The sequence below is a fragment of the Xenopus tropicalis genome, chromosome 9, assembly GCF_000004195.4.
Source record: "Xenopus tropicalis strain Nigerian chromosome 9, UCB_Xtro_10.0, whole genome shotgun sequence".
Classification (NCBI taxonomy): Eukaryota; Metazoa; Chordata; class Amphibia; order Anura; family Pipidae; genus Xenopus; species Xenopus tropicalis.
Window position 1 is genome coordinate 18,827,010 of NC_030685.2, and position 13,628 is coordinate 18,840,637.

General features: G+C 46.7%; 1 protein-coding gene across 1 annotated transcript in view; it reads left to right on the top strand.

Moving 5' to 3' along the window:
- Positions 1–9,446: 9,446 nt before the first annotated feature.
- slc9a3r2 (SLC9A3 regulator 2) overlaps positions 9,447–13,628 on the top strand; it is a 72,483-nt gene continuing 68,301 nt past the window's right edge. The window contains 1 exon segment of the mRNA NM_001142062.1: positions 9,447–9,936. Coding sequence (NP_001135534.1) covers positions 9,727–9,936 — 210 coding nt within the window. The 5' untranslated portion in view covers positions 9,447–9,726.

Below are 13,628 nucleotides of genomic sequence, written 5' to 3' on the forward strand. Positions count from 1 at the left end.
TAGGGGGGCACTGATGCTGGGCACCAATGTACTAGGGGGGCACTGATGCTGGGCACCAATGTACTAGGGGGGCACTGCTCTTGGCACCAATGTACTAGGGGGGCACTGATGCTGGGCACCAATGTACTAGGGGGGCACTGATGCTGGGCACCAATGTACTAGGGGGCACTGATGCTGGGCACCAATGTACTAGGGGGGCACTGCTCTTGGCACCAATGTACTAGGGGGGCACTGATGCTGGGCACCAATGTACTAGGGGGGCACTGCTCTTGGCACCAATGTACTAGGGGGCACTGCTGCTGGGCACCAATGTACTAGGGGGCACTGCTGCTGGGCACCAATGTACTAGGGGGGCACTGCTGCTGGGCACCAATGTACTAGGGGGGCACTGCTGCTGGGCACCAATGTACTAGGGGGGCACTGCTCTTGGCACCAATGTACTAGGGGGCACTGCTGCTGGGCACCAATGTACTAGGGGGGCACTGCTGCTGGGCACAGAGTTAAATTTTTTAACATTTTCTAATGGTGGTGTGCCTCGTGATTTTTTTCATGAAACAAGTGTGCCTTTGCCCAAAAAAGGTTGAAAAACACTGCTGTACATTATGTTCATATCTACCTGTACATGTCTACTTGTAAATTCCTGTCTATAGAAAATAGCAACCTGTACATTATGCTCATATCTCTTTGCAAATTCCCAACTACAGTTAACAGCAACTTGTATATATTGTTCATTCACTGTAAACTTATAATTATAGTTACTTGCAATCTGTATACTAAGCTTACATAATATCCTGTACATTATGTTCATATCTATTTGCAAATTCCTGACTACAGTTAATAGCAATTTGTATATACGGTTCATCCATTGTAAATTCATAAGTATAGTTACTAGTAATCTATATATGCTCACATAATGATCTTTCTGTAATAGTTACCCATAGCTTCTCCCTGCACATATCCCTTTTAAATGTACTTAGAACTTATACCTTTATCCTGCACTTTCTGCTAATTGCACTTCTGGTTAGACCTAAACTGCATTTCGTTGCCTTGTACTTGTACATGTGTAATGACAATAAAGTTGAATCTATCTATCTATCTATCTATCATCTATCATCTATCTATCTATCTATCTATCTATCTATCTATCTATCTATCTATATCTATCTATCTATATCTATCTATCTATCTATCTATCTATCTATCATCTATCTATCATCTATCTATCTATCATCTTTCTGTCTATCTATCTATCTATCTATCTATCTATCTATCTATCTATCTATCTCTCATCTATCTATCTATCTATCTATCTATCTATCTATCTAAAAATGCAGCTGGGGGACAGGAACCTGTGCAGTGGGACTACCACATGGGGTGGGGAGGGTTAGTTCTCCTTTAATAGGGGATTTTAATAGGGAGTTTTTAATAGGGATGCACCGAATCCCGGATTCGGTTCGGGAATCCAGCCTTTTTTTGATGAATCCACGGTCCCGTCCAAACCGAATCCGAATCCTAATTAGCATTAGCAACTTTTAACCCTTCCCAATACTAATTAGCAAATGCTAATTAGGATTCAGATTCGGTTCAGCAGAATCCTTCTGGGTGGGTTTGGGGGTTCGGCCGACCCCAAAAAAGTGGGTTCAGTGCATCCCTAGTTATTAATCTACTGTACATTAATAATTTATATATATTTAATCTCCCCCAGGTGTACTATTATATACTGTAATTATGTGCAGCACAAGGGCCAAGTAGCACTATATAAATGAAAAATTTAGGCAAACATACATGAACAGCATTGTAGCTACAACCCCATGGAAAATTTGCACCCAAGTCTCCGATTCCCCCCCCCCCCCGGCACAGCCGGTGTAGATAAAAGATCACACTGCGGTATCACCAGGGGGCTCCATTCATCCTGGGTGCAGTCGCACCCCCTGCCCTCCCCCAAGTAGTTTGGCTGCAAGCAGTACATTTTTATATATAAAGGAGCATGTATTTTTGATCAGCTTCCCAAAGGGCCTGAAATGATTCTCTTTTTCCAATTTGCAGGTTTGAATGGAGATAGGAATTGAGTGCAGTCACAGCAAACAGGTCACCGTGCCATAGAACTTGAGGCTGAAAAAAGACACACTTCTGTCAAGTCCATTATTTTCTTGCAGCAAATCTTACTAAACATCAAAGGATTCTACAGGATATATTTTTAATGATAAGCACTCTCAGCAGGAGAACCCAACTGCGCTGCCCGGAGCCTCCAAATAATGAGAATCTGATAAACCAAAATCTGGGATAAGGCAGGGGCTCCAAGAAGTCAACCCCAGCACCAGGATCAAAAAGAAAAAGTTTGTTGCCAATGCTTTTTGAAGTAGGTATAGCATGAAGCATATAGGTATGAACTGATGTTGGGTTATGCCTAACGCCTTCAGGTAGGAGGTTGGTAGAATTTGTATTTCAACACAGGTCCACAGCCGGTTGGGCAAGCTGAAGGACATGATTAGCCCAGGGCAAATCCCCTCTCTGCCCTAGCCCTTCATGCCCACGTGCCCATTCATTATGAAGATCCTGACTCTGCAGGAGGTGAAAGGGTTACAGACGCCAAAGACAAGGGATTGCAACACAGTTCTGGCAGGAATATGGTAAACATATGACTCTGATCACTTACAGGTTATAACTCAGCACATCTGGGTAACATCACACTCAACTGACCCCAGGGTTAATAAGGCAAAATATTTAGATTTTTTTTTCCTCTTAAAGCAACACCTACAAATTTAGCAGTGGAAACGGCTGTTTTTAAAATGATTTTTATTTTAAAATGTGTAGTTAATAGGCTGCTTATTAGACGGGCGGAGGGGCTATTACAGGAAATGATAGACATTCCGCTGCGCTCTCAGAGGGAAGCACAATGTGGTCCTGCTGGACGCAAAAGCCAACGCTGCAGGAAAAAAGCCTTTTCCCAAACCCCAACAAACAAGCGAGCGCTTCCAAATCAGCTGGAGCAGGTGGTGCTAAACGGATAAATATCCAGATTTGCCAATCTAAACAATGTATAATGTGTCAGCAGAGAGGGAAATAGTTGTGTGTGCGCATATTTCCCTGTGCACCTAAATGGGTTTTATCCAATGACTGGTTTCCCTTAAAGGGGTGGTTCACCTTCATCTTAACTTTAAGTATGTTATAGGGAAGGGACAAATGGTCAGTTGGAAAGAATTACTAATTGTTATCTTAAATACAATAAAAGTAACAACATATTGTGTAACTTTGCTATGAGCTAAGGTGGGTCCTGACTAGGGTTACGAACTGGCTGGTAGAAACGATTCCTGATCACAATTTTATTAATAGCAAGAAAGATAAATATAAAGGAAGGCAGTATTTTTTTCTAGAAAAGGTGGCAAGCCAAGTGGTCCAAATCTAGTAACCAACAGCAGTAGGCAGCACTAGGGTTGCCATCTTTTACATGGTGTAAGTTCTGGTGATGACTTCGGTGGGGGGGGGGGGGGGGGGACTGAAGATGTCAGGGGCAGAACTAGGGTTGCTAGGGCAAGGGCTGGTGTAATAAATCTGTTGGCAATGTACTTGCTGATAAACTAGTAATAACTTGTCAATCCACCTCTCTGACCAACCTCCAATCCGCCCCTTTTTGTGCCTATACTCCCCTACTTCTGTATTGTTTAAGACAGGGATCCCCAAACTACGGCCCACGGGTACTACCTGGGTACTACCTGTCTGCATGTGCAGCGGGAAGCAGGAAGCCGGAGGGCGCAGCAGGGAGTGGGGGAGCAGGGAGCCGGAGGGCGCAGCAGGGAACAGGAAGCCGGAAGGCGCAGTGGGGAGTGGGGTAGCAGGGAGCCGGAGGGTGCAGCAGGGAACAGGAAGCCGGAAGGCGCAGTGGGGAGTGGGGTAGCAGGGAGCCGGAGGGCGCAGCAGGGAACAGGAAGCCTGAAGGCGCAGTGGGGAGTGGGGTAGCAGGGAGCCGGAGGGCACAGTGGGGAGTGGGGTAGCAGGGAGCCGGAAGGCGCAGTGGGGAGTGGGGGAGCAGGGAGCCAGAGGGCGCAGTGGGGAGTGGGGTAGCAGGGAGCCGGAAGGCGCAGTGGGGAGTGGGGGAGCAGGGAGCCGGAGGGCGCAGTGGGGAGTGGGGTAGCAGGGAGCCGGAGGGTGCAGTGGGGAGTGGGGTAGCAGGGAGCCGGAGGGCGCAGTGGGGAGTGGGGTAGCAAGGAGCTGGAGGGCGCAGTGGGGAGTGGGGTAGCAGGGAGCCGGAGGGCGCAGTGGGGAGTGGGGTAGCAGGGAGCCGGAAGGCGCAGTGGGGAGTGGGGGAGCAGGGAGCTGGAGGGCGCAGTGGGGAGTGGGGGAGCAGGGAGCCGGAGGGCGCAGTGGGGAGTGGGGTAGCAGGGAGCCGGAAGGCGCAGTGGGGAGTGGGGGAGCAGGGAGCCGGAAGGCGCAGTGGGGAGTGGGGGAGCAGGGAGCCGGAGGGCGCAGTGGGGAGTGGGGGAGAAGGGAGCCGGAGGGCGCAGTGGGGAGTGGGGTAGCAGGGAGCCGGAAGGCGCAGTGGGGAGTGGGGGAGCAGGGAGCCGGAGGGCGCAGTGGGGAGCGGTGGAGCAGGGAGTGGGAGGAGGCAGCGGGAGTGGGGGAACAGGGAGTGGGAGGATGCAGCTGGGAGCAGGAGGACGCAGCAGAGATAGGGCTACAGTCCGGCCCCCAACAGTCTGAGGGTCCATGAACTGGCCCCATGTTTAAAAAGTTTGAGGAGCCCTGGTTTAATACATTGCTGGTCTGGCTCCACCTCTTAGATGTCAAAACTCTGTCCCGTGACATCGCTGCCCCTCCATTTGCATGGAACAGAGCCTAATTTTTTTGCACGTTTATGCTTATTCAAATCAGTAGGAGCAGCCATGACGACTCTGACATGGTTACCACATCCTTGAATGTACTAAAAATGTGCCATCTAGTGGCCAAACAATCAGGAAAAACGACAATCACTGGATGGGGGTTGTGACTAACAACTTGCAGTAGACACCTCCTGCATCAGTAACTTAAGCTTTTGCGCTCTGTCTGGCCCGCAGCCCACATACAACAGCAGGAAGCGCTCCTGTTATAAATTGATACTATTAACAGTGTAAAACTGCTACTATCATAAAAAACTAAAAGAAAAAATGTATGTAAATTGAAAAGTGGGTATAAGCTACCTTTAATCCAATCCTGATTCATAGAGTTTTGCCTTAAATAAAGTTAACATTCCTGTTACTTCTTAAATTCTTATATTTTAAAGTTGGAGATGGCATTAAATTCAATGGTGGAGCTGGAGGGAGCAGGAGTACTTGCTCTCTGGGCTATTGGCACATTGGAACTCTGTTGCACCTTCCTAGGTGGCATGAAAGGAAAATACAGCCCTGGTGGCATCAGTAAGTAATACGGATATATTTTACATTTTTTGACAGGTTTTTATCATATAGAATAACCTCATGCACAAAAACGAGCTTTAACCAATCACAATGTTGTTTCACTGCAGATGACCGATCAGAGCTAAGTTCTAATTGGTTGCTATTGGGTACTACCCTAGAGCTCAATTCAAGTTTTTCAGAACTTGTCAAATCCAACTTGTTATGGCTCAAAAATTCTAAAAATTCAGTGGGCACATGTTAAATGCATTGCCGCTACGGCTTCAGACACATTATTTTTACACACCTATTTTCTAGACTCCATGACTAAAGCAAAATTTCAGGCAGCTGCAGCCCTGAGTCACCAAACAGTGAGGAAAATACTTTTTGTTACACCAATTACAGGGAATTTATGGGGTCATTGCTAAAGGAACAAGCCACTCTCACCCAAAAATGCCTCCCAAGTGATGCTTTAATGAGGTTTTTGGTTTGCTGAGGCTAATTTAAGGCTGCCACCTAATGCCTTTTCCACTCCAAATAAATCCATGTAGTGCTAAACAGATGACTAGAGCGCTTTCTGATAAGCCCTGCAGCACATGCTGGAAATTAGCACTTAGACATGTAGGAGAAAATCTAGTTCAATTCCAAGCTACACCCTTACAAAATAATATTCAGTGATGCAAATATCTATATATATATTTACTTGCCAATTCTGATAGAAAGAACAAAGACCCCGAGGGTACAGGAATACAGTGGAACCATGGGAGTTCTGACACCTGACTTCTAATATCCTTATAATACATGAGTGATACTCAGCGTTCCCTGTATAACTCAGCCTGCAGCCTTGTGCCTTTATATGGGCACAGAACCCCTCAGTGACTTCCAATATCCTTATCATTTACAGTAGGGGGTACTTTATCCCTTATAATACATGAGTGATACTCAGAGTTCCCTGTATAACTCAGCCTGCAGCCTTGTGCCTTTATATGGGCACAGAACCCCTCAGTGACTGCTAATATCCTTATCATTTACAGTAGGGGGTACATTATCCCTTATAATACATGAGTGATACTCAGAGCCCCTGTATAACTCAGCCTGCGGCCTTGTGCCTTTATATGGGCACAGAACCCCTCAGTGACTTCTAATATCCTTATCATTTACAGTAGGGGGTACATTATCCCTTATAATACATGAGTGATACTCAGAGTTCCCTGTATAACTCAGCCTGCAGCCTTGTGCCTTTATATGGTCACAGAACCCCTCAGTGACTTCTAATATCCTTATCATTTACAGTAGGGGGTACATTATCCCTTATAATACATGAGTGATACTCAGAGTTCCCTGTATAACTCAGCCTGCAGCCTTGTGCCTTTATATGGTCACAGAACCCCTCAGTGACTTCTAATATCCTTATCATTTACAGTAGGGGGTACATTATCCCTTATAATACATGAGTGATACTCAGAGTTCCCTGTATAACTCAGCCTGCAGCCTTGTGCCTTTATATGGTCACAGAACCCCTCAGTGACTGCTAATATCCTTATCATTTACAGTAGGGGGTACATTATCCCTTATAATACATGAGTGATACTCAGAGTTCCCTGTATAACTCAGCCTGCAGCCTTGTGCCTTTATATGGTCACAGAACCCCTCAGTGACTTCTAATATCCTTATCATTTACAGTAGGGGGTACATTATCCCTTATAATACATGAGTGATACTCAGAGTTCCCTGTATAACTCAGCCTGCTGCCTTGTGCCTTTATATGGGCACAGAACCCCTCAGTGACTTCTTATATCCTTATCATTTACAGTAGGGGGTACATTATCCCTTATAATACATGAGTGATACTCAGAGTTCCCTGTATAACTCAGCCTGCAGCCTTGTGCCTTTATATGGTCACAGAACCCCTCAGTGACTTCTAATATCCTTATCATTTACAGTAGGGGGTACATTATCCCTTATAATACATGAGCGATACTCAGAGTTCCCTGTATAACTCAGCCGGCAGCCTTGTGCCTTTATATGGTCACAGAACCCCTCAGTGACTTCTAATATCCTTATCATTTACAGTAGGGGGTACATTATCCCTTATAATACATGAGTGATACACAGAGTTCCCTTGTGCCTTTATATGGTCACAGAACCCCTTGGCTGTCAGTGAACCTGCCTATGTGGTACAGACTATATATAAATACAATATAATAATAATTCCCTCCTTGAATGATTATTGCACATTTTAATGCTTTTCAGTTCCCAAAAAAATGCAGGTACTGGCACTGTTTGACATTTCCCATTCCAATGAGAGGCTACCAGTACATTTGGGAACATTGGGTATCACAGGGGATTCTGCTTAACGACATACTTAAGGGTCCTGTTTGAAATCCTTGCACTACAAAGAGCCCAGTCAGGGAAATAAAATATACAATAAAATATGCACACAGATGTTATAGGCATGTGTGTCAGAATGTTTGCAGATGACAGAAAAATGTGCCACTTAAGTACATTCTGAACTGCATGTTTTTAACAGGGCCCCCTAAACCCCTGGCCAGGAAGACGCTTTCAAGTGCATTCTGAATTGAAATCATACAATTGTCAGGGTCCCACTGGGCAATTTTCAAGCCTTGCCCCCCTGGAGTTATAATGTCTGCTGTACCCCCGTATCTAACCTGAACTACCTGCTGTAGAGCTGGCCATAAATGCCCAGATTTGGTTGGACAGTTTGGCCTTTTTAGACCACATAGGGATGCAAGGTTTGATTACTTTTAAGGCAATAGCACATGGAAATTTGGAGCATTTGGGGTCAGTGACCCCAAGCTAAGGAGGCAGGGCAAAGATGTCCAAAGTAACCCTTCATTGCACCTCTTTGGAAATTGCCTGAAAGCACTCGTGCAAGAGGACTGACACATTTCCATACTACAATAGATCTGGGGTGCTGGGGTTGGGAAACTCGCCTCAGGCGGCAGTACCTGGCAAGTTACCAGGGGTGGCAGAAAGATGCTCTTGGCAACTTAAAGAGCTAAATTTCCAATTTTTTAATCGGAATGTCAGCTCTTCTAGTGCAGAGAGTGCTATTGTGCCTTCTGTACTAATGATACGGCCCCTCCTTGCCCCTTTCTGACACAAAAAAGCTAAGTGCGAGGGGGCGGCCCCAACTTCACTGCCTCAGTTGGCCAGGACCCCTGAGGCGGCACTGCAATTGATTGGCACGAGACAGCACAAACGCAGGGGTAGGCCAAGCCGACTGAGCGCCCTAGGCAACCCCCCTAGGCAACCTGGTCGGCCCCCTCGCCCACTCATTGCCCCCACCACGTAATGAAAACTGGTGTGGGCAATGAGAAGGGAGCATGGCCTAGGGGTAGGCAGGAGAGGTTCCTGTCTGGCGCCCCCCAATCACTGCACCCTAGGCAGGTGCCTCTTCTGCCTACCCCTAGTTCCGGCCCTGCACAAACGGAATTGCTAAAGAGTGAATGACGACTGATTTTGGGACATCAAACCTGCCCGATCAACAACTGCCAATCGGGGAGGCCCATTGGGGGGCCCCAAACATAGGCAGATAAGCTGCCAAATCACTTAAATCTACCCATGTATGGCCACCTTTGGTTTATAACAATCTCTAGATCCCCCCTGTCTGGTAGCAGCCCATTGTTTAAAAACTAATAGTGTTATGTAATTTCAGAAGAAAAGTTTGCTACCCTTATCCACTATAGCAACCAATCAACAGGTAGCATAATGTTTAAAAGCAAGCATCCTATTGGTTGCTATGGGTTACTGCTCCTGGGCAAACGTAGTGCTCTTTATTACATACAGAGGAAAGTACCCTGCTGTAATAAACAAATACAGTTACATACAGTGGATTAAATAGAATACAGTAATTTCCCAGTGGGTTCCTGAGACACAGGGCTAGTTTATGGGACCCCCCACAACAGGTTGTTCTCCAGATGTTTCCCACCCCCCCTGCAGAGCCCCAGCAAGAGGCCCCCCAAAATCTGGAAGATTCCAGGTTGCATCAGAGGGAGGTGCCATGGGAGCATCTTGCCTTTTCCTTGTTTGCAAGTGAAATTGAAGCCAGAGGAGGAGGAGGAGCTGAGAGGAACACGCACAACTCTTTGCCTGCCCCGAACTCGGCTCAGTTGGTGAGCAGCAGCTCCGGGAGGAACGTACAGAGGGAAAGCGCAGCCAAGAGCGCAAAGCGTACACAGGGGGGAGAGTAGCGCAGCGCAGGGCGCACAGGCAGGAGGCGCTGGACACCAGCCTGACACCGGATAGGGGATCTGTACGTACCTAGAGCGGCGCTCCGGCGGGTTATTAATATGCCCCTGCCTCACTAGGTGCCAGCCGAGAGTCCCTGTGCATCACTATGGCCCAAGAGCGGCACCGACCCCGGCTGTGTCACATCAAGAGGGGAGAGCAGGGCTACGGCTTCCACCTGCACGGCGAGAAGGGCAAGAGCGGCCAGTACATCCGCAAGGTGGAACCCGGCTCCCCCGCCGAGGCTGCCGGACTGAAGGCTGGAGACCGGGTGCTGGAAGTCAACGGGGACAACGTGGAGAAAGAGACCCATCACCAGGTACGGACTGGCCGGCCCTCCGGCTGCTATGGGCTCTCTGGGGCATGTGTACCCATTCCTACCCTGTGTGTCCTGCACCCCTGTGACTAATGTTACAGTATGTACCCACCCAGGTACATTTCCCTTCTGCCCCCTCACCTCATATCGATAAATTCCCTATATGTACCTGTATCTGCCCCCTCACCTCATATCAATAAATTCCCTATATGTACCTGTATCTGCCCCCTGACCTCATATCAATAAATTCCCTATATGTACCTGTATCTGCCCCCTCACCTCATATCAATAAATTCCCTATATGTACCTGTATCTGCCCCCTGACCTCATATCAATAAATTCCCTATATGTACCTGTATCTGCCCCCTCACCTCATATCAATACATTCCCTATATGTACCTGTATCTGCCCCCTCACCTCATATCAATAAATTCCCTATATGTACCTGTATCTGCCCCCTGACCTCATATCAATAAATTCCCTATATGTACTTGTATCTGCCCCCTGACCTCATATCAATAAATTCCCTATATGTACCTGTATCTGCCCCCTCACCTCATATCAATAAATTGCCTATATGTACCTGTATCTGCCCCCTGACCTGGTATTACTGAGTTGCTAGTATGTACCTGTATCTGCCCCCTGACCTGGTAACACTGAGTTCCTAGTATGTACCTGTATCTGCCCCCTGACCTGGTAACACTGAGTTGCTAGTATGTACCTGTATCTGCCCCCTGACCTGGTATTACTGAGTTCCCTGTATGGGCAGATGGGTACATACTAGGAATTCTGCCCCCTGACCTGGTATCACTGAGTTCCTAGTATGTACCTATCTGCCCCCTGACCTGGTATCACTGAGTTCCTAGTATGTACCTATCTGCCCCCTGACCTGGTATCACTGAGTTGCTAGTATGTACCCATCTGCCCCCTGACCCGGTATCACTGAGTTCCTAGTATGTACCTATCTGCCCCCTGACCTGGTATCACTGAGTTCCTAGTATGTACCTATCTGCCCCCTGACCTGGTATCACTGAGTTGCTAGTATGTACCCATCTGCCCCCTGACCCGGTATCACTGAGTTGCTAGAATGTACCCATCTGCCCCCTGACCCGGTATCACTGAGTTGACCTGAGTTATCTGTATGTACCCATCTGGCAATGACTTGATATTACAGTTAGTTACCTGTATGTACAATACCTATCTGTATGTACTTATCTGCCCCAACATGGTGTCACCAAGTTCACAGTATGAACCCATCTCCACCTTGGCCCTGTATGTATAGATCTGAGTTGCGTACTACCCTGCTGACCCCTCACCTGGAACCAGACAGTGCCCTGTGTCCAGCCATCTGAATTGGCTCAAACCTCACCTGAAACCATAATGTGCCCTGGATGTACCAACCTGCTGCCCCTGAACCTAAAGATTTGGGTGCCCTGTATTTACCAGTCTGTTACATCCTGACTTGGTGTAATCACCCAGTGTCCTGTATGTACCTACCTGCTCTCCCCTTATCCAGTAATGTTGGGTGCACTCTGTGTCCTGCCTGACTCTGCTGTCCCTTGATTTGGTCTCATGGAGGGCCCTGTAAGTACTCTTCTATTATTATTATTATTAACAACATTTATTTATAAAGCGCCAACATATTCCGCAGTGCTGTACTTCTACCTGCTGACCTGGCATAGATGGGTGCCCTGTATGTCCTACCTTGCCAGGCCCTGATGGGCATGTTCCAGTGCCCTTTATGCCCTACCCTGCTACCCCTGACCAGTAACATTGCTTTGACCTCTACCTATTGCCCTCAAGTTCTCACACTCTCTAACAAGGTGATATTGACCTGCCCCTTGACAGGTAACGCCTAATACCCATCTGCCTAATAACCCCCCCCCTTGCCAGGTAACACTTTCCCACACTTTCTCTGCAGGATTCATGTATGTGCTGAGTGATCTGTTTCAGCTGTGGGAAAACAGAATGGAAACTTTCAAAACATGTGACACCAGTGCTGCTGCAGACTTCAAGTGCAAAGTGATTTTTAATGGTCAGATTTAATGGGCCATTAAAAGTCACTTTGTTGTTTAAATCTGGTGCTGGATCCAAAGAGGGCTAGGTTTGATTCTTCTTGCCCTTCTTTAGGGCTCTGGCACACGGGGAGATTAGTACATTGTCGCCGATGGGATGGCAATACGGGGAGATTAGTCGCCGGCGAACAGGGAGATTTGTCGCAGGCGGCTAATCTCCCCGTGTGCCAGAGCCCTTAGGGTCTTGGGCAAGTCATTTAAACTCCCTGCAAGCCATTTAAACTCCCTGAGCTGCCTTTTATTTATGGACCTACGTACATCAACAAACTGTGAGCTTTCTTCTTATTTGTACAAGTCCCCCCAGCCCTTGTCTACCTGATAACATTAAGCAGCCACCCCCTCTCTGGCCACAGGTTTTCGTCAAGCTTCTGTCATGATGCCATAGCCTCCTACCCCCATAGTCCTGGGTTAATTTATCCTCCAAGGCTCTGCCTTATGATATCCTATCCGCTGGTACCATTTAGGATCAGACTTTTCTTCCAGAGAAACTTTCTTTTGACTTGATCCCCCTAACCGTTATATTACACATACAGCTCCATCACCCATTAGGTCTTTCTCTTGAAACCCTCTATCCAGTGGTTTGGAAGACTTTTTAACCGTCCTGAGGTCCAAAAATTGCCGCTTAACTTTGTGCCCATAAAGTGGTCGGGGTCTCCTTTACCAAATACCTACGTTACAGGTATACGGCTGATTTCAGGGAGTTCCAAGAATATATAGAATGACTATAGGTCTTCTTAAATATCAGCTTTGGAAATGTTAGCCTTCCCAGGATATCCCAGCGAATGCTTAAGGGAAAGTCAATGTAAGACAGACAAGCCCACTTGACAGGTTAAATGTTTCATTAAAACCTTCTGTGTTCAGATTTGCTATTTCCCTGAGACACTGTGCGCTTCCCATATAGCTTTGCTCCAGCCAGATAAAGAGGGTTATGTAATAAAAGGCACTAAGTTTGCCCAGGAGCAGTAACTCATAACAACCATTCAGAATTTACTGGTCACATGTTTAAAAGCAAATATCCTATTGGTTGCTATGGGTTAAGACTCCTTGGGAAACTTAGTGCCTTTTATTATATGTGGGGGTAAGTGTGTTCCGCAGCGCACTTGTCAACCTATCTCATAGCTGAGTGGGAACACTCATCTTTTGCACTGGTAACTCAATGGGGAAATTTACAGATTGATTCACGCGCCTCCAATATTGATCCAGATATTCCAATTGCTTGCTTCTAACTGTGGATACCAAATTATTCTCCAGTAGAGAAAAAGCTTGGGTATATTGCTGTCTCAGTCACACCTACTCTGTGACCACTGTGACTTTGGTATACATAGAGCTGGGATTGCAACCACAAAGCATGACACAACTGCTGTGAGGAAAAGGAAGAAGACAAAACCATATCATTATACTCTCCAGTACAAGCACAAATGTTACTTTACTTAATTACTTTAATTACAGTTTGTAATTAAAACAGTTTTTCCCCAACACCACTACTAACCACAGATATCTTTTACGGCAAAATGTTTCCGCCATAACGAAAATGTTGGGGAAGGATATCAGTAGGTTAATTTGACTTAAGTCTGTATAAAGAACATTTTTTTGTTGCACAAACCACATTTTCACAGCGCG